A 21,805-nucleotide genomic window follows, 5' to 3' on the forward strand; every position below is an offset into this window, starting at 1 on the left:
CAGTCCCTGGCCCTTGGCAACCTCTAATCTGTTCGTGATCTCTATAGTTCAGTCATTTTGAGAATACTATATACATGGAATCATACTGTATGTAACCTTTTAGGAATGCCTTTCCCCCTGTTCCCCCCAGTTAGCCATAATGTCCTTGAGGTTTATTTATTAGGGATGATGTATGTATCGATAGCTAATCTCCTTTTACTGCTGAGTACTACTCCATGGATGTGCCAGAATTGATTCAACTATTTAGCCTTGAAGGATATTTTGGTTGTTTCTAGTTTCATGCTATTACAAATGAAGATGTTATGAACATTTTCATATGGGTGATCATAAGTTTTCATTTCTCTGGGATATATGTCCAAGGGTGTAATTGCTAAGTCATACAGTAAGTCTACCTTGAACTTTTAAGAAACTGCTGTACTCTTTCAGGGTGCCTGTACAGTTTTACATTCCCACCAGTAAAGTATGAGCAATCCAGTTTTTCTGCATCCTCACCAACTTTTGGTATCATCATTACTTTTAAAAATTTTGAAACTATTTTAATTGGTGTATAGTGAAATCTCATTTGGAAAAATTTGTTTCCCTAATGGCAATTATTTTGAACATCTCTTCATATTCTTATTTGCCATCTGTATATCCTCTTTGATGACATATCTGTTCATGTCTTTTGCATATTTTATAATTGGACTGTTTTTTTTTGCTATTGAGGTTTAAGAGTTCTTTATATATATATATATATATATTCTAGATACAGGGCTTTGTTGGATATGTGATTTGTAAATATTTTTTTCCCAGTCTATAGCCTATCTTTCATTATATTAAGGTGCCTGAACTCCTACCCCACTCAGCAGTCATGAGGCAGCTGCCCATCCCCAATGGAGCAGTGTTACAGGGGGCTTGCTAAGCAGAGGATGTAAATAAGGTCCAGAGTCTTATAACATACTATTCAAAACATCCAGGTTTCAATAAAAAATCAATCATATCAAGAACTACTAAGATATCAACTTGAGTAAGAAAATTCAATCAACAGACACAAATGTCAAAACTATCTGATAAGGATTTCAGAGTAGCCATCATAAAAGTGCTTCAAGGAGCATTTATGAACATGCTTGAAATGACAAAAATAGAATGTTTCAGCAAATAAATAGAGGACATAAATAACCAAATGAAAAATTTGGAAAATAAAAGATATAATAACTGAATTAAAAAAACTGAATGGATGAGATCCATAGGAGGATGGAGAGGACAAAGGAAAGAATCAGTAAACTTGAAGATAGAATGATAGAATTTATTGACTATGAATAACAGAGAGAAAACAGACTAAAAAAGTGGATGAGGGGGACAAGACTCAGGGACATGGGACTACAACAAAAGATCTATAACTACTCTTTAGAGTCCCAGAAGACCAGGATAAAAAGTATGAGGCTGGAAAAAATATTTACAGAAATAATGGTTAAAAATTCCCCAAATTTGGCAAGAGACAAAAACTTAGAGATTTAAGAAGCTGAGCAAACCCAAGAAGGGATAAACCCAAGGAAATTCATACCAAGACACATTATAATTAAACTTCTGAAAGCTATAAAGAAAAAAATCTTAAAAGCAGCTACACAGAAACAATACATTACTTATAAGGGAAAAGTAATTTGAAGACAGCTGATTCCCAGGGAGGCCAGCAGAAAGTGGCACATTTTTCAAGTGGTAAGAGAACTTTAAACCTAGAATCCTATAACCAGCAAAACCAGCCTTCGGGATTGAAGGGAATGTCAAGATATTCTCTGGTTAAAGAAAACTAAGAACTAGTAACCCGTAAACCTGTCTAAAGGCATTGCTGAAGGAAATTTCTCATACACATGGGAAATAGAAACAGAAGGAAACCTGGAACATTAGGAATGAAGGAAAAGAAACAGAAATGGTAAATACCTGTGCAAATACAACAGCCTCTTCTTAAGTTCTTTAAAATGTTTGATGGTTAAATGTAAAAATTAAATCATTGACTGACAGGAGTTTTCAGTGTATATAGATGCAATATATAAGATGACTTGTAAACATAAAGAGGGAAGGGAAGGTAAAGGGGCTGACAGGGTAGTAAGATTTTTAGATTCCATTTGAAGTGTAAAATATTGATTCTAAGTAAATTATGAAAAGTAAGAACATATAATTGCTAGAGCAATTACTGGAAAAAAACAGATATAGACTAAGAGATAAATTAAAATGGGATAGTAAAACATGTTCAAATAACACAAAAGATGGCAGGAAAGATGAAACAAAATAACAAAGAGGAAACTACCAAAAAACCAGTAACAAAATGGTAGACCAAAGTCCAAATATATCAGTGCTTATTATTCATTTATAATCATCAGTATAAATGAATAATTATTAATAAATCAATATACCAGCAATGAACAATGGGAAACCAAAATTTTAAAAGTTTGTAATATTCCGCCCCCCAAAAAAGAGATCCTCAAGTATAAACCCAACCCAGGGCTTCTGAACCTTTAGCACTGATATTTTGTATTAGACAACTATTTTGTATGGGAGGAACTGTTCTGTGTAATTTAGGATATTTAGCAGTGTTCCTGCCCTCTATCCACTACATGCTAGTAGTACCCCGTGACACAGCAAATATGTCCCCAGACACTATCAAATGTTCCCTCCAGGGTAAAATCAGCCCTGGCTGGGAACCACTGGTCTAATCAAACATGTACTGTGTCTGCATGCTGAAAGCTACATATACAGATCAAGTAAATCATAGAAAATCTATGTGAATGGAGAGATATACTGTGTTCATTACTGAAAGACTCAACATAGTAGGGATGTCAGTTCTTCCCAGATTGGTCTGTAGATTTAATAAAAAAATCCATTTCCTTGTAGCTGGTTTCCTTGTAGCTACAGACAAGATTATTCTAAAATTATATGGAGAGGCAAAGAAACTAGAAAAGCCAAAACAAATTTGAAAAAGAAGAAAGTTGGAACAATCACACTACCTGTCTTAACAACTTACTATAAAATTACAATAATAAAGGCAGTGTGGTGCTGATGAATGGAGAGACACAGAGATCAATGAAACAAAACAGAGTCCAGAAAAGGACATTTTATATACATATATCTTTACACACAAGTGTGCACGCACACACACACATACTATGGTGAAAAGAATAATCATTCCCTAAAATCTCCATGTACTAATCTCTGGATCCTGTGAACATGATACCTTACATGGCAAAATAGACTTGCAGATATGATTAAAGTAAAGAACATGAACTGGGATGAGCATCCTAGATCATCTGGGTGGGCTGAATGTAATCTAAAGTGTCTTTATAAGAGGGATGTAGGAGTGTCAAAGTCAAGAGAAAAGATATGACTATAAAAACTTAGAGTCAGAGTTAGAAAGATTGTAGATGTGTTGGTTTTAAGATGGAGGGAGGGGGTATGAACCAAGGAATGCAGGTGACCTCTAGCAGCTAGAAAAAACAAGAAAATGGATCCTCCCCCAAGAGCCTCTGGAGGGGAACAGAGAGCTGCCAATTGCCTTTATTTTAATCCAATGAAACCTAATGTTTGGACTTTTCATTTTCATAAATATAATAAATTTGTGTTGTTTTAAGCTATTAAGTTTGTGATAAGTTGTTATATAGCAGCAATAGGAAACAAAGGACATTCAATGGGGAAAGGATAACCTTTATGTAGGACCAATTAGACAAACCAATGAATCTTACTCTAAACTGGACACACAAATTAACTCATAATGGAGCACAGATCTAAATTTAAAAGGTAAAAATATAACTTTTAGAAGAAAACACAGGAGAAAATCTCAACGACCTTGAGTTAGGCAAGCAATTTTTAGACCTAACAACAAAAGCATAATTCATAAAGGAAAAAAATGATAAATTAGAACCTGTTAAAATTAAAAACTTGATTTATATAGACACTATTACATAATATAAGGCAATAGTAAGGGAATCATAAAAAACCTACAGACAAGGAGAAAATACTTGCAAATTGCATATCTGTGAAAAGTCTCATATACAGAATATGTAACTCACTAACAGTAAAACAACAGCCCAACTAATGAATGGGCAAAACACTTGAGCAGACACTTTACCAAAGTAGTTCTATGGATGGGAATTAAGTTCATGCAAATCTATGCACATGCAAATTCAGTATCATTAGCCATTAGGAAAATGTATAATGAAATCACAAGATATCATTATCTGCCTGACAGCGCCAAGTGTTGACAAAAAAGTGAAGCAACTGTAACCCTCAAACACTGCTGAAATTCCACTCCTAGGTATTCTAGAGAAATGAAAACTCAGGTTCACATAAAAATCTATATCTGAGCAAGATTCAAGATGGAGGCATGAGACATGAGATGGAGACCTCCTCCCAAAACCACAAATAGGATGAAAATATAGTTAATTAATACAATAAACCCTAAAACAGCAACAAGAAAGAAGGCTGAACCAGACTGCATACAAACCTCACGAACAGAGCACACTTCACAAAACAGGGTAATGTAGGAAAGCCTTAATCCGGTGGGACCCAAAGCCTTCCCCCACCCCAGCTCACCAGCAGGAGGAAGAGAAATGGACCGGGGGAGTGGGTGGAAGCCTGGGACTGCTGAGCACATAGCACTGGAGATCCACTTTGCGAGCAGAAACCTATACAGTGTGGTGCTCTGGATGCTGGGGAGCTTGGACAGGCAGAGGGCTTGAGACACTGAGATTCCGGCCATTTCCGGAAGACAGGATCCACATCAGCCACTCTGTGTCAGAGGAAAGGCAGGCGATCTGAGAGGCTTCATAGCAGTGGGAGGGCTGCTGAAGGGGTGGAGTTTGCATGGAGCTTGCTGCCCGGGAGAAGGGAGAGCTGGACAAGGTTGTCTGGGTGCACTCTGCCCAGCTGGTTGGGAACTTTGAGGAGCTTCAGGCGCTCCATCTCCCTGGCTGCCTACTCAGCCCCAAGGACCCCACTGTGACATGCAGCCTGTCAAGCCTTCCGCCTAGCCTACCGGCACCAGTTTGCAAATCGACAGTCACTGTGCTGGTGTCAGGCCATCCACAGAGAGGCCCCACCCACAACAACTAGAGACTGCAAAGCACAGAGGCTTACACCTGTGTGCTTGGCCCACTGGCTCTGACACTAGAGAAAGGCACTACAGACAGGAATCAGGGAAAAGATCTTTCCTCCCACCAGGCACCAGCTCAGGTCCCCTATGACTCACATCCTCACTCTAGGGGCTGAGCAGCTCCAGGGACTGGAGCTTCTGGGCACTAGTGGGCACCACACAGAAATATGAAATGTCAAAAGAACATGGTCCAGACCAAAATCTCACAAACCCCAGAAAAAGGGCCAAATGACACTGAACTCACCAATATTCCTGAAAGAGAGTTGAAAATAAAAATTATAAACATGCTTATGGAGGTACAGAAAAATATTCAAGAACTCAGGAATGAATTTAAGACAGAGATTCAATCATTAAGAAATTCCATATCTGAAATGAAACATACAATGCAGGGATTAAAAAGCAGACTAGATGTAGTAGAAGAGAGGGCAAATGGAATATAAATTAGAGAAGAGGAATACAAAGAAGCTGAGGCACAGAGAGAAAAAAGAATCTATAAGAATGAAAGAATATTGAGAAAAATGTGTGACCAATCCAAACAGGACAATATTCGCATTATAGGGGTACCAGAAGAAGAAGAGAGAGAAAAGGAGATAGAAAGTGTCATTGAGGAGGTAATTGCTGAAAACTTCCCCCAATCTGAGGAAGGAGATAGTCTCTCAAGCCATGGAAGTGCACAGATACCCAAACACAAGGGACCCAAGGAAGACAACATCAAGGCATTAATAATTAAAATGGCAAAGATCAAGGATAAAGACAGACTTTTAAAAGCAGCTAGAGGGAGAAAAAAGATCAGATACAAAGGAAAACCCATCAGGCTATCATCAGACTTCTCAACAAAAACCTTACAGGCCAGAAGGGAGTGGCATGATATATTAAATGCAATGAAGCAGAAGGGCCTTGAACCAAGAATAATCTATCCAGTAAGGTTGTCATTTAAATTTAAAGGAGGGATTAAACAATTTTGAGATAATCAAAAGATGAGAGAATTTACCTCCCCAAAACCACCTCTACAGTGCATTTTGGAGGGACTCCTATAGACAGAAGTATTCCTAAGGCTAAATAGATGTCACCCAAGGGATAGACAAAGAGTATAGAATATGATTCATAACATAAAAAGAATGGAGGAGGAAGAAATGGAGGAAAAAAAAGAAACTTTAGGTTGTTTGTAATAGCATACAAAGTGAGTTAAATTAGACTGTTAGACAGTAAGGGAATTACCCTTGAACCTTTGGTAACCACGAATCTAAAGCCTGCAATGGCAATAATCACCCTAAATGTAAATGATCTGAATGCACCAATAAAAAGACACAGAGTTACTGAATGGATAAAAAAACAAGACCCATCTATATGCTGCCTACAAGAGACTCACTTCAAACCCAAAGACATACACAGACTGAAAGTAAAGGGATGGAAAAAGATATTTCATACAACTAATAGGGAGAAAAAACCAGAGTTGCAGAACTTGTGTCAGACAAAATAGACTTCAAAACACAGAAAGTCACAAGAGACAAAGAAAGACATTTGATAATGATAAAAGGGTCAGTCCAACATGAGGATATAAGTATAATAAATACCTATGCACCCAACACAGGATCACCTACGTACATGAAACAAATACTAGCAGAATTAAAGGGGGAAATAGAATGCAATGCATTCATTTTAGGAGACTTCAACACACCACTCACTCCAAAGGACAGATCAACCAGACAGAAAATAAGTAAAGAGACAGAGGCACTAAATAACATATTAAAACAGATGGACCTAATGGACATCTACAGAACACTCCATCCAAAAGCAACAGGATACACATTCTTCTCAAGTGTACATGGAACATTTTCAAGAATAGATCATACAGCAGGCCACAAAAAGAACCTCAGTAAATTAAAAAGATTGAAATTGTACCAACCAGCTTCTCAGATCACAAAGGTATGAAACCAGAAAAAAATTACACAAAGAAAATGAAAAAGCCCAAAAACATATGGAGGCTTAATAAAATGTTCCTAAATAATCAATGGATCAATGACTAAATAAAAACAGAGATCAAGAAATACATGGAGACAATGGCAACAATAACTCAACAACACAAAATCTGTGGGATGCAGCGAAGGCCATGTTAAGAGAGAAATACATTGCAATACAGTCCTATCTCAGGAAAGAAGAACAATCCCAAATGAACAGTCTAAACTCACAATGAATGAAACTAGAAAAGGGGGAACAAATGAGGCCCAAAGTCAGTAGAAGGAGGGGCATAATAAAGATTAAAGCAGAAATAAATAAAATTGAGAAGAATAAAACAATAGAAAAAATCAGTGAAAGCAGGAGTTGGTTCTTCGAGAAATTCCTAGCCAGACTTTTCAAGAACAAAAGAGAGTCTACTCACAAAAATGGAATCAGAAATGAGAAAGGAAAAATCACTATGGACACCACAGAAATACAAGGAATTATGAGAGAATACTATGAAAAATTATATGCTAACAAACTGCATAAACTAGAAGAAATGGACAACTTTCTAGAGAAATACAACCTTCCATGGCTGAGCCAGGAAGAAATAGAAAATCTGAATAGACCAATTACCAGGGAAGAAATTGAATTGGTAATCAAAACACTACCTAAGAACAAAATCCCTGGACAAGACCGTTTCACTGCTGACTTGTATCAAACATTTAGTGAAGACCTAATACCCATCCTCCTTAAAATTTTCCAAAAAGTAAAAGAGAAGGGAATACTCCCCAACTCATTCTACAAGGCCAACATCACTCTAATACCAAAACCAGGCAAAGACCCCACAAAAAAAAAAAATTACAGAACAACATCCCTGATGAACACAGATGCAAAAATACTCAACAAAATATTAGCAAACTGAATTCAAAAATACATCAAAATGATCATCCATTATGATCAAGTGGGATTCATCCCAGGGATGCAAGGATGGTACATTACAAAATCCATCAACATCATCCACTACATCAATGCAAAGAAGCACAGAAACCACATGATCATCTCCATAGATGCTGAAAAAGCATTTGACCAAATTCAACATCCATTCATGATAAAAACTCTCAACAAAATGGGTATAGACGGCAAGGTCATATATAACAAACCCACAGTCAACATTATACTTAACAGTGAGAAGCTGAAAGATTTTCCTTTAAGATCGGGAACAAGACAAGGATGCTGACTCTCCCCACTTTTATTCAACATAGTTCTGGAGGTACTAGCCACTGCAATCAGACAAAACAAAGAAATAAAAGGCATCCAGACTGGCAAGGAAGAAGTCAAACTGTCAGTGTTTGCAGATCACATGATATTGTACATAAAAACCCTAAAGTATCCACTCCAAATCTACTAGATCTAATATCTGAATTCAGCATAGTTGCAGTATACAAAATTAATATACAGAAATCTGATGCACTCCTATACACTGATGATGAACTAACAGAAAGAGAAATCTGGAAAACAATTCCATTCATAATTGTATCAGAAAGAATAAAATATCTAGGAATAAACCTAACAAAGGAAATGAAAGACCTATACCCCAAAAACTACAAGACACTCTTAAAAGAAAGTAAAGAGGACACTAATAAATGGAAATTCATCCCACGCTCTTGGCTAGGAAGAATTAATACTGTCAAAATGATCATCCTGCCTAGAGCAATCTACAGATTCCATGCAATCTGTATCAAAATACCTACAGTATTCTGCAATTAACTAGAGCAAATAGTTCTAAAATTCATATGGAATGACCAAAGACCCCAAATAGCCAAAGCAATCCTGAGAAGGAAGAATAAAGCAGGGGGAATCACACTCCCTGACTTCAAGCTCTACTACAAAGCCACAGTAATCAAGACAATTTGGTACTGGCACAAGAAGAGACCCATAGACCAGTGGAACAGAACAGAGAACCCAGATATAAACCCAAGAATATATGATCAATTAATATATGATAAAGGAAACATGGAAATACAATGGGGAAATGACAGCCTCTTCAACAGCTGGTGTTGGCAAAATTGGACAGCACTACATGCAACAGAATGAAACTGGATTACTGTTTAACCCCATATACAAAAGTAAACTTGAAATGGATCAAAGACCTGAATGTAAGTCATGAAACCATAAAACTCTTAGAAAAAAATACAGGGAAAAATCTCTTGGACATAAACATGAGCAACTTCTTCATGGACATATCTCCCCAGGCAAGTGAAAGAAAAGCAAAAATGAACAAGTGGAACTATATCAAACTAAAAATCTTCTGTACAGCAAAGGACAAGATCAGCAGAACAAAAGGATATCCTACAGTATGGGAGAATATATTCATAAATGATATATCTGATAAGGGGTTGACATCCAAATTATATAAAGAGCATATGCCCCACAACAAACAAAAAGCAAATAAGCCAATTCAAAAATAGGCAGAGGAGCTGAACAGACACTTCTCCAAAGAACTTCAGATGGCCAGCAGGCACATGAGAAGATGGTCCTCATCGCTAATCATCAGAGAAATGCAAATTAAAACCACAATGAGGTATCACCTCACACCAGTTGGGATGGCCAACATCTAAAAGACAAACAGTAAGTGTTCGCGAGGATGTGGAGAAAGGGGAACCCTACTACACTGCTAGTGGGAATGTAAACTAGTTCAACTACTGTGGAAAGCAGTATGGAGGTTCCTCAAAAAACTAAAAATAGAAATACCATTTGACCCAGGAATTCCACTCCTAGGAATTTACCCTGAGAATGCAGGATCCCATTTTGAAAAAGACATATGCACCCCTATGTTCACTGCAGCACTATTTACAATAGCCAAGAAATGGAAGCAACCTAAGTGTCCACCCATAGATGAATGGATAAAGAAGATGTGGGACATATACACAATGGAATATTATTCAGCCATAAGAAGAAAACAAATCCTACCATTTGCAACAACATGGATGGAGCTAGAGGGTATTATGCGCAGTGAAATAAGCCAAGCAGAGAAAGACAAGTATCAAATAATTTCACTCATCTGTGGAGTATAAGAACAATGAAAAAACTGAAGGAACAAAACAGCAGCAGACTCACAGAACCCAAGAATGGACTAACAGTTACCAAAGGGGAAGGAACTGGGGAGAATGGGTGGGAAGGGAGGGATAAGCGGGAAAAGGGGGCATTATGATTAGCACACATAATGTAGCGGGGGAGTACGTGGGAAAGGCAGTGTATGCAGAGAAGACAGGTAATGATTCTATAGTGTCTTGCTGCGCTGATGGACAGTGACTATAATGGGGTATGGAGTCTAGTGACCATAATGTTGTTCAAGTAACTGCATATTAACAATGCCAAAAAATAAAAAAACCTATATCTGAGTGTTTACAGTGAGTTTACTTATAATTTCCAAAGGATTGAAGAAAATAAATGTCAGATTCTAGTACACCCATACCATGGAATACCAGTCAGCAATAAAATAAAATGAACTATTGATATACTTATTGGCTTGCATGAATAACAACAGCATTATGTTGAATGAGAAGCCAGCTCAAAAGGTTATATAATATATGATTCCATTTATTTGGTAGTCCCAAAATGATGAAGCTATAGACCTATATGAGGAAAACTACAAAACTCTAATGAAGGAAATCAAAGAACTGAACACAAAGAGAGTCCATGTTCATGGAAGGACAACTAGCTATTGTCAAGATGTTCGTTCTTTCCAAACTTGATCGATGAAGTCTCTATCAAAATCCCAGCATGTAATTTTGTAGATATGGACAAAGAAGTTCTAAGTTTTATACAGAAAACAAAAGACTCATGATATCCAACACAATGTTGAAGAAGAAAACTGTGTTGGATGGCTGGCACTACTTCACTTTGAGAATTACCATAAAGCTACAGTAGTCAAGGCAGTGTGGTGCTGGCCAAACAATACACAAATAGATCAGTGGAAGAGAAAAAAGAGTCTAGAAACAAATATCCACAAATATAGTCAACTGACCTTTGACAAAGGAGCAAAGCCAACCCAGTGGAGAAAGGATAGTTTTTCCAAAAAGATGGTGCTAGAACTGAACATTCCAAAACAAAAAAATTGAGACACTGACCTTATACCTTTTGCATAGATCATCAACCTAAATGTAGCACAAATGTCTCTAGAAGTCCTAGAAGATAACATAAAAGAGAGTCTATGTGACTGCTGGTTTGGCAATGACTTCAGATACAACACTAAAGTGACAATTCATGAAAAATTGTTAAGTTGAAGTTCATTAAAATTTAAAACTTTTGTTCTGTGAAAGACACTATTAAGAGAAGGAAACTACAAGCCATAGACTGAGTGGAAATATTTGCAAAACATCTACCTGATGAAGGACTGGTATCCAAAATATACAAAGAACTCTTAAAATTAAACAAGAAAATGAATGAACCAATTAAAAAAATACTAAAAGACCTGACAGACATCTCACAGAGGAAGATATATAGTTATACATCTGCCAATAAGTATAGGTTAAGATGCTCAAAATCATATGTCATTAGGCAATTTCAAATCAGAACAATGGATACCACCACACACCTAGAATGGCTAAAATCCAAAGTACTGACAACACCAAATATTGCGAAGGATGTGGAGCAACAGAAATTTTTATTCACTGCTGGTGGGAATGCAGACAGCACAGCCAGTTTGGAAGACAGTTTGACAGTTTCTCACAAAAGTAAATATAGTCTCTCCTATCATCTAGCAATTGTACTCCTTGGTAATTATCCAAATGAGGTGAAAACCTATTTCACACAAAATCCTACACACAAATGTTTATTGTGGCTTTATTTATTACTGCCAAAATATGGAAGCAACCAAGAAATCTTTCAGCAGGTGAATGAATAAACACACCATGGTACATCCATACAATAGAATTTTTTTTTTACATACATAGTGAATGTTTAATCATGCTAGTTGTTAGTGTCACAATGAATACTTGATGTTATTTCAGATATATTTGATATTTGACTTCTCTGGAATGCCTGTATTTCTTTTTTTTAAAATTTTTTATTAAGGTATTATTGATATACACTCTTATGAAGGATTTACATGATAAAACAATGTGGTTAATACATTTACCCATATTATCAAGTCCCCACCCATACCCCATTGCAGTCACTGTCCATTAGTGTAGTTAAGATGCCACAGATTCACTATTTGCCTTCTCTGTGCTACACTGTTTTCCCTGTGAACCCTCACACCATGTGTACTAAACATAATACCCCTCAATCCCCATCTCCCTTCCTCCTGACCCGCCCTCCCAAATCCCTCCCCTTTGGTAACACTAGTCCCTTCTTGGATTCTGTGAATCTGCTGCTGTTTTGTTCCTACAGTTTTGCTTTGTTGCTATACTCCACAAATGAGGGAAAGCATTTGGCACTTGTTTTTCTCTGCCTGACTTATTTCACTGAACATAATATCCTCCAGCTCCATCCATGTTGTTTCAAATAGTAGGATCTGTTTCTTTCTTATGGCTGAATAGTATTCCATTGTGTATATGTACCACCTATTCTTTATCCATTCATCTACTGATGGACACTTAGGTTACTTCCTTCCATATCTTGGCTATTGTAAATAGTCCTACAAAAAACATAGGGTGCATATATCTTTTTGAATCTGAGAACTTGTATTGTTTGGATAAATTCCAAGGAGCGGGATTCCTGGTCAAATGGTATGTCTATTTTTACTTTTTTGAGGAACCTCCGTATTGTTTTCCACAACGGTTGAACTAGCTTACATTCCCACCAGTAGTATAGGAACCCTCCTTTCTCCACATCCTCACCAGCATTTGTTCTTCCTAGTCTTTTCAATGTTGGCCATCCTAATTGGTGTGAGGTGATATCTCATTGTGGTTTTAATTTGCATTTCCATGATGATAAGTGATGTGGAGCATTTTTTCATGTGCCTATTTGCCATCTGAATTTCTTCTTTGGAGAATTGTCTCTTCATATCCTCCGCCCATTTTTTAATCAGGTTATTTCCTTTTTGGGTGTTGAGGATTGCGAGTCCTTTATATATTTTGGATGTTAACCCCTTGTCAGACATGCCATTTACAAATATATTCTCCAATACTGTAGATTGCCTTTTTGACCTGTTGATGGTCTCCTTTGCCACACAGAAGCTTTTTAGTTTGGTGTAGTCCCATGTGTTCATTTTTGCTTTTGTTTCACTTGCTTGAGGAGATGTGTTCAGGAAGAAATTACTCATGTTTATATTCAGGAGATTATTGCCTATGTTGTCTTCTGTTTTATGGTTTCATGACTTACATTCAGGTCTTTGATCCATTTTGAGTTTACTTTTGTGTATGGGGTTAAACAATAATCCAGTTTCATTCTCTTACATGTAGCTGTCCAATTTTGCCAACACCAGCTGTTGAAGAGGCTGTCATTTCCCCATTGTATGTCCATCGCTCTTTTATCATATATTGATTGACCGTATATGGTTGGGTTTATTTCTGGGCTCTCTAGTCTGTTCCATTGGTCTATAGTTCTATTCTTGTGCCAGTAGCAAATTGTCTTGATTACTGTGGCTTTGTAGTAGAGCTTGAAGTTGGGGAGAGTAATCCCTCCCAGCTTTATTTTTCCTTCACAGGATTGCTTTGGCTATTTGGGGTCTTTTGTGGTTCCATATGGATTTTATAATGATTTACTCTAGTTCATACAATGGAATATTTTTCAACAATAAAAAGAAATGAACTATCAAGTCACAAAAAGACATGATTGACTCTGAAATGCATATTGCTAAGTGAAAGAAGCCAGTCTGAAAGGGCTATATATTATGATCCCAAGTATATGACATTCTGGAGAAGAAAAAATTACAGAGATAGTAAAATGATCAGTGGTTGCCAGGGATATAGAAGAATGGAGGGAGAGACAAGGAGGTGGAACACATGGGATTTTAGGGCAGTGAAACTATTCTGTATGATCCTTTTATGGTGGACACATGACATTATGCATATCCCCAAACCCATATAACTGTACAACACAGAGTGACTCCTAATGAATACTATGAACTTAGTTAATAAGAATAATGTATTTTTGATAACTGGCTCAATTGTAATAATGTGCTATACTAATTCAAGAAATTAGTAATAGGAGACTTTTTTTTGGAGAAGGATATACAGGAACTCTCTGTACTTACTGTTTAGTATTGCAATAAGCCTAACACTTCTCTAAATATAAAGTCTTGTAATTAAAAAATACTCCAGGATATAAATCATACTTCTCAACCAAATCAAAGGCTTCAGGTATCATTATTTCATTTTAAAAAGTATTTTTCAGAAAATTTTAAAGAATCAAAGTTAAACAAAATGTCTATGAATGTTCTGAAGTTACAAATGTCAAGAAAGTAGCTACTAGAAAACTCTAGCTACTCCATGTGGTCTTCCTTAAATGCCTAATTGTTGGAACTCCCATATAGCTTTTTGTGACTCCTTTTGGGTGCTTATACTAAGTTATTATATTTTATCATTATTCATATATTTTTCTCCTTTAGCACACTGAAACTACAGGAAGGCAAGGCCCACATTTTAGTTTTATATTCCTAGCTGCCTAGCACTGTATCCTGTACCTGATAGTTACTCAACAAACATTTTCTCAATACATATTGCTATGGTCTGAATGTTTGTGTCCTTCCACTCCCCAAGTTCACATGTTGAATTTTAATGCCCAGGGTGATGGTATTTGGAGGTAAGGTCTTTAGGTGATTAGATCATAAGGGCTCATATGGCTGGGTGGCATTCATTTAGAGTTGAGAAAGTTTCTGAACCCTGCCCTAAAGTTCCAAGAAGTAATATAGAGGAGGTAGGGAAGACTAAAGTATAAAGGCATAGATTGTTCTAAAGTGCTTACATACCAAAACATGTCATCAGGTTGAGAAAAAAATAGGAACCCAAGAAATGAAAGGTATAACAAGCCATCTTTGCACACCAGTTATAAATCACATCTGCAATGCTACTCAAAAATAAACAATGTCCAAGTTTTAAAGACCTAGGAGTGTGATCATTTTTAAAGTGAGGACAGTACAGAAGCTGGAAAAACAGTGTTAGGAATGGTTAAATACTACTACTATGCTCTGTATTCCTAAACTTATTCTATGGTCTATCACCTGCCTAGTAAAAAGAAAACTGTTTTTCTATATGCTCTGAAAGGACAAGCAGGCACTCATCATAACATCTGGCAATTTCTTCCTTTTCCTGATCCAAAAGGAATAAAACTAACTTTTTTGAGGATGGATTTTTCTATATTCATCTCTGCTTACTCACAATTAGTTTACTGAGGTTAGTACAGCACTTTCCATTCTATAGGTGCCCAGTATTTGTTGACAGAAGAATCAAATATTAACCTTCTAAAAATAATTCAGTCCTTAAGGAAGTTACCTTTATCTAGATTTCATACCCTGATATTGACGTGTCACCAAGCAATAGAAATTTGTATTTTGAAGGTTTGGAATTCACTCTAAAATTAAAGTCTACTACAAATGTCATTATTTAAGACTCCTTCCTTTGATTACTTAATTAGTAATATTCTACCGTGCTCTCTTCAACTTAAAAGAAAGTCCAGAAAATAATCTGCCATTAACTTGTCAGCAAGGTACTTACATTCAACCAATAAAGGAGTAAAAGCCAATTTGCTAATTCTGCCTTATACAAGAGCTCCAAATAATCTTTATCCTTAAGTAATTTGTAGGTAAAAGATAGTTCAACAACCAGTACTGTGCTAAAAACGAATATGAAAATTAAAAAAATTTCAACAGTTGCTACCAAAATTAGATGCAATATTGTTCTCTCTGTTTGGCTTAAACAAACAGAATGAAGTATGGATTCTTGGTCTGTTGGTCAGTATCTTGGTTTAAATCCTCTCCTAGAGAAGGAGCTCATTGGAAGAGTATTCAGTAGAAACCATAGATGAGAAAGGAGACAAGAAAATAGATGGAGTCTGACTGAATTATTCTGGTTTTATTCTCCAATCACTCTTTCTCTGTTCTCACTACTGTTTACCTTACTTATCCGCAGGAACTGATTTATCACAGGGTCTGTCTGTAGTTGACTTCTATTTCTGTTCTTTACCTTGGTGGACTCACTAATCTGCATTGTTTCAACTATCGCCTCTTAATGTCTCTAGCCCTGGGCTCCTTCCTGAGCATGTCTGGCATTTTGCATCACCAGCTGAATATCTCTGCTTCGATGTTCCACTAGCACCTCAAATTTAACATACCCTAAATGAAAATTTTCATCTTCCCAAATGAGACCTCCTGACTTACTACCTACTTCTGTTGATGGCATTGTCACCCTCCTATCCTTGCCATTATCTTTGAATCTTATTCCTGTTTTACTTCTAATATCTGATCTGTTGCTAAGTCTTGTTGACTCTACTTCCCTTATCTCACAATATCTCTGGTATCTTTTCCCTCCATATTACCATTTCTACCACCACTCCAGGACAAACTGCTATTACTTCTCATCTAGACTATTACATTAACCTCATAACACGTTGGTAAATATTTGCTGAATCAATGTATGAAATCAAAATGAATGGTATCCCCACTTTAGGTCTTTCACCACCCTACTTTATCTTATACAACAGGGTCAGATTAACTTCCTAAAGTACAGCTCTAACCTTATTACTCTTCCACGCAACACAGTTTCTTACTTCCAACATAATTAATTAAATTTTTGTTTCACACTTAAGGTATTCTACCGTATGAGTTCTATCTGTTTTTCTAAGATTACTTCTAATTCCTCTGAAGCATTGTCCCCTCACTGGAGAAAAGCTGGACTACTCACTTCTCCACACATGAGGTATGTTCTCTCTCACCTTGTTCATGTTACTCCTATACCTGTAATGTCATCTAAGCCTATCTCAGACATCATCTCCTCTGTGAAACCTTTCTTGACTCCTCATCTTGGTGGCTATTTTCTTTGAAAGTCCCCAACACTTGACTGGTACTTCTTTTAAATCATTTATGACCTGATTTATGGAGGTAAAATAAAACTTGCCTTATCCTGTATGATTTGAGAAAAGAAATGTGGTTTATTTATATTTGAATACCCTATGTGGCCCAGAACAGTATTTCATATGACAAGTTCTCATTAAACATTTTTAGGGTAGGGAAAAGAAAGAGTAAATAACAGGGAACATATAATGTAGAGAAGAAATAAGTGATAAGACCTGGGTTGTAAACAATATATTAAACTTTACACATAAGAGTAGTAACCAAATTATAGCCAAACCTCTATACTTTTGGAGCAGACTTTCTTTTTTTTTTACCATATTTCTGATGGAAACATACCTTTATTTATTTTTATTTTAATATGTATGTTTAACTATGTTCCAAGTACTGTTCCAGGCCTTTTGTGTTAACTTATTTAATCCTTAGAACAATCCTATTTACCTTATTTTACAAATTGGGAAATTGAAGCACAGAGACCAAGGAATTTGCCCAAGGTTAAAAGATTAGAAAATAGCAGAACCCAGGAGATCTGACTTCAGAGACCATACATATACAACTATACATTATACCTAAAGATATAAACTTCACTGACTTTAAGATCTGAACAAATTCAAATTAAGGGTTTTTTCTTGAAAGATCATAATCATTATTTTAACTCTGCTGTATTAAAATGTGTTACAGTACAGTGAAAAACTGAGGAGGCTGCTAAAATGTAGAGGTCCCCTATACTGAATGGTACCAAAATGCCCAGCTTTTGTGGCTGGTTGTTTTTTTTTTTAGGTTTTCCTGTTTTTCCCCTTCATGTCACACTGCTGCTTACCACTTATGGCTATCAATGCACCTAAAATGTGTTCATCCTCTTCAGTTTAAATAAAAGCCACAAGGGCTCTGATGAGCTTATTTTATAAAGTTCCTTGTGGTTTGTTACAACCATTAATCCTGTACCTTACACTGATTTCAGGAGTGAATTCCATAAATAGAGGCTGCAAGAAGTCTGATCCACAAATAAACTGGGCATTACCACATGATTGCTGCTGATGGCATAAAAGAGTTATGTCTTTAAAGTTGACTTATACAGCCCAAGTTTCATTACTAGCAAGTGTCATAGTATTTCTTAATTATAGCAACAAACAATGTGTAATTTCTCCTTTTCTTACCTTTGCACCACCTAAAAATCCCAGGGAAATAGCAACCCTAGCTCGTAGATCTGGCCTGTCTTCGGGCCACACATAAGAAAGCATTGCTTTTATGATTTTCCGAGTATCAACATCTTTTAACTGTTGAAATAGAGAAAACAAAGCAGTGAATAACATTTCAAATACAACTATATTTCAATAAGGTAAAAATATGCAAATATTTGAGAAAAGTATGAAAACATTACAAGCATAATTTTTATTGAAAGTAAGGTCAGTGTCTTTTGAACTCAACTATTTTGGAGAAAAATAAACTATTTCAATTTCTTTTAAAGAATTACTAATTTGTCTTAATGTCTTATTTCCATCTATAGTTTTCTTCATATTGCCAAAAGTTACTCAGTAGAGGTGAGGGGACATGTGCTATACATTTCTTATTTATTAAGCCATCAAAACATTACATAAAATTTAAGAAACATTTCCATATTTTCATCTTTGTGGTAAAAATCTTCATATACCTTTGGGCTTTTATCAGTATGTTTATTTAAAATACTTTGGTGCTCTAAGTCCAAACTTATGATAGAACAGAGTTACAGTATAGTGTTTAGGAAAGTAGGGGTCTTGGCACTGACAACACAGAACAGAGGTTAGCTTATTAAAAATCTCAACAAAAATGTAATTTTTCAGTCATGCTTAATCTGACCTAAATCTATCTTACATTTTTCTTTCTCCCAAGTTCCCAAGGCAACTTTCCCATTAAATCCTTTTTAGTTTCAGGTTTTAAAGCCAGAATATTAAGAACCAAAACTACATTTTCTAAAGCCAGAATAAGAAGATATATATTCCCAAACTACTATATTTTTATAGTTATTGACATAATCCCCACTTTAAAAATTGAAGTATCTACTCAATTTCTAGAAAAGAAATTAAAAAGAAAAAACAAAAATGTTAATACTCGATGGTGAAGGTATATGAAAATGGACACTCTAATACACTGTAATGGGTAAGTATAGGGGAATCTCTCTGGAAAGCAATTTGACAGCTAACATAAGCTTTTAAAATAATTCTGCCCTTTGACTCAAGAATTCCATGTCTGGGAGCTCATGCTTTAAAAAATACTTAAGAATATGCTCCAAGTTGAATCAATTTTACTTCGTAAAAATCTCATTAATCTGTCTAGTTCCTTCTATTTCCACTACTAACCTCATTCAAGCTCTCATCATTTCTCACCTAAATCACTGCAACAACCTCCTAGCAGAGGTTGCATACACTGATTTCCTTGCACCCACTCTGCTAGCACCCTGTCCAATTAGTTCACCCTGCAATCAGATTATTACTCCCATCTTAAAATGCTTTAATGGCATCATATTGCTCATAAGATAAAGATCAATGATTATAACATGGCTTATGAGGCTCTGTGAGACTTAGCCCTCAACTACCCCTATAGCCAAGACTTTCCTATACCACTGCTTTCAGTGTTCATGTCACACTGGCTTTTTTTCAGTGCCCCAAATATGCTATAATCCCTCCTTCCACAAGGCCTTTGCACAATACTATTCACTCTTTCTGGAATAATATCTCTAATACCAATCCACCCCCAACTTCTTCCAACTAGTTAATTGTCAGCACAAGTAGCACTTCCTCAATGAGGTCTTCCCTAACCCTAGTTAGGATCCTTGGCTGTATTCTCTCACAGGACCATATTCCTTTCTTCCAGTATCCATTTCAGTGATAAATTACATATACAGAAGTGTGATTATTTGATTGACACCGGCTCTCCTGACAGAATTTAAATTCGATTTGAGTAGTAGTAACTTTGTGTTCACTGTTGTAACCAAATACTGAAAACAATGGCTGACATACAATAAATACTAAAGAAATATTTACTGAATAGAAGAATGAAAAATTTAGCTGTAAGGATGTTTATTCTCATGCTGTTAGTAGGAAAAAAAATTGGAAACAGCCTAAATTATTAACAGTGGAGAACAGTGTAAATGAATGACAGTGAATGCATAAAACAAAATACAGCCATTCAGAAATATATTCAATGGCACAGAAAACATGGTAAGTGAAAAAAGAAGAGTACAAAACTTGTATTTTTGTGGAAAAAAAAGTGTATGAGTTTACCACATGCATACAAATGTATCTGGAAAGCAATATCCCCAAAAAATGTTAACATTAGTAGCTGTGAGTAGATGAAATCATTGATGATTTTTTTACACTCTTCTTTTCGCTTGCTTGTATTTTCTGTAGTACACATATAATAAAAAAATTTAATTGATTTTGAGGGGGAGCAGTTACACAATTTCAAGTAGATTTGCATAGCAAGGAATGTGGGAAAGCCATTAACACATAAGAAACTCAGGACAACACATTATACTAAGTAGTTTTTAATATTATGTTTATTTCCCCCCAAGGCTCAGCAAACTATTTTTCAAGTCTTTTTAAGTCAGTTTATTGACTAAAGAATAACATAAATAAAACTGTTCATATTATAGCAAAAACAGGGCTACCTTCCTGAGCTGCTTTAAATACACTTAAGATGGCAAAAACATGAAATGCTGAAAATAAAGTTCTTAAGACTTTATTTTATACACATAGATATGCACACATGCTCTCATAACTGGTAAGGTACTTTAAAAAATGAACAAGGCTGTAATTTTAAACTTCACTTTCCTTCTCAAACTTTTACTAAATAAATATAATTTAATGCATTATAACACAAACTAGGTCATTTCAACCACTTCCCATTTTCACAAGTTTTGTCTGTCTTATTTTTCTTGATGGAATAATGGCACAAAGGCCCTGTTTCCACCTATGTTTAGAAATTCTCTCTCTTTTTCAAAACCTTCTGCAACACACTCCCAAATTTTTCATAAGGATACAGAGAAGTTATGGCTAAGAGCAAGAAAATTATTCTAGTTGGCTTAATAGTGCATAAAATGTCACCATTTCATTTAACAAAACGGGTTCTTAAGTTGTGTAATCACAGATTATGAGTCCATTAAGCTGTAAAGTATATGACTTCAGTTATAGTTTAGATAAACTGTAAAGTTTGAAAAATGTCTTTTTTTTTAAGTGAAAGCTAAGTCAAAGAGGCATTTCAGAGGCTAAGGCACATTTTTAAAGAATGTTAAACCAACATTCCCGCTGCACAAGAGTAAAATAAAATTGGAGGCCTCAATACAGACCTTGAAAAACAATATATCACCTATCAAAATCACCACAGTTAATTCATACTGGACACCCAGTGGTAATGGTGAAAGATAAAAGGGTTAACTAAAGATGAAAAGAGACCAGGCATAAGCTTGAGACTGAATTAGAAATCACCTTCACATCAACTAATCTTTTCATTTCAGACTAAGCAACCCAAGTAGCATATACACCCTTGTAAGATCACATTCTTACAAAAAGGGTGGGAAATGTAGGAAATGGTCAAGAAGGATGACTAAAAATTGGATTATTTGAAAATATTCTGTGTAAAGTGTAATTATAGTACAGTTTAGGGAAAAAAACAATGATTTAAGGAAAGTTCTTTCTCAAGGATCAAAATTCCTGAAGTGACCTAACCAATGGTTGATGTCATAATAGTTTTTC

General features: G+C 35.8%; 1 protein-coding gene across 7 annotated transcripts in view; it reads right to left on the reverse strand.

Moving 5' to 3' along the window:
- ABCB7 (ATP binding cassette subfamily B member 7) overlaps nucleotides 1-21,805 on the reverse strand; it is a 215,017-nt gene that overhangs the window by 36,116 nt on the left and 157,096 nt on the right. For 5 of the 7 annotated variants that reach the window (XM_036995633.2, XM_073228203.1, XM_036995634.2 and 2 more), the window contains one exon: nucleotides 18,233-18,352. The exons of the other annotated variants lie outside the window; for them this stretch is intronic. In XM_036995633.2, the coding sequence (XP_036851528.1) occupies nucleotides 18,233-18,352 (120 nt within the window). The remainder of the gene's footprint in view (nucleotides 1-18,232; nucleotides 18,353-21,805) is intronic. 7 annotated transcript variants of the gene reach the window in all.

Source organism: Manis javanica, chromosome X (assembly GCF_040802235.1).
Source record: "Manis javanica isolate MJ-LG chromosome X, MJ_LKY, whole genome shotgun sequence".
In the NCBI taxonomy this organism is placed as follows: Eukaryota; Metazoa; Chordata; class Mammalia; order Pholidota; family Manidae; genus Manis; species Manis javanica.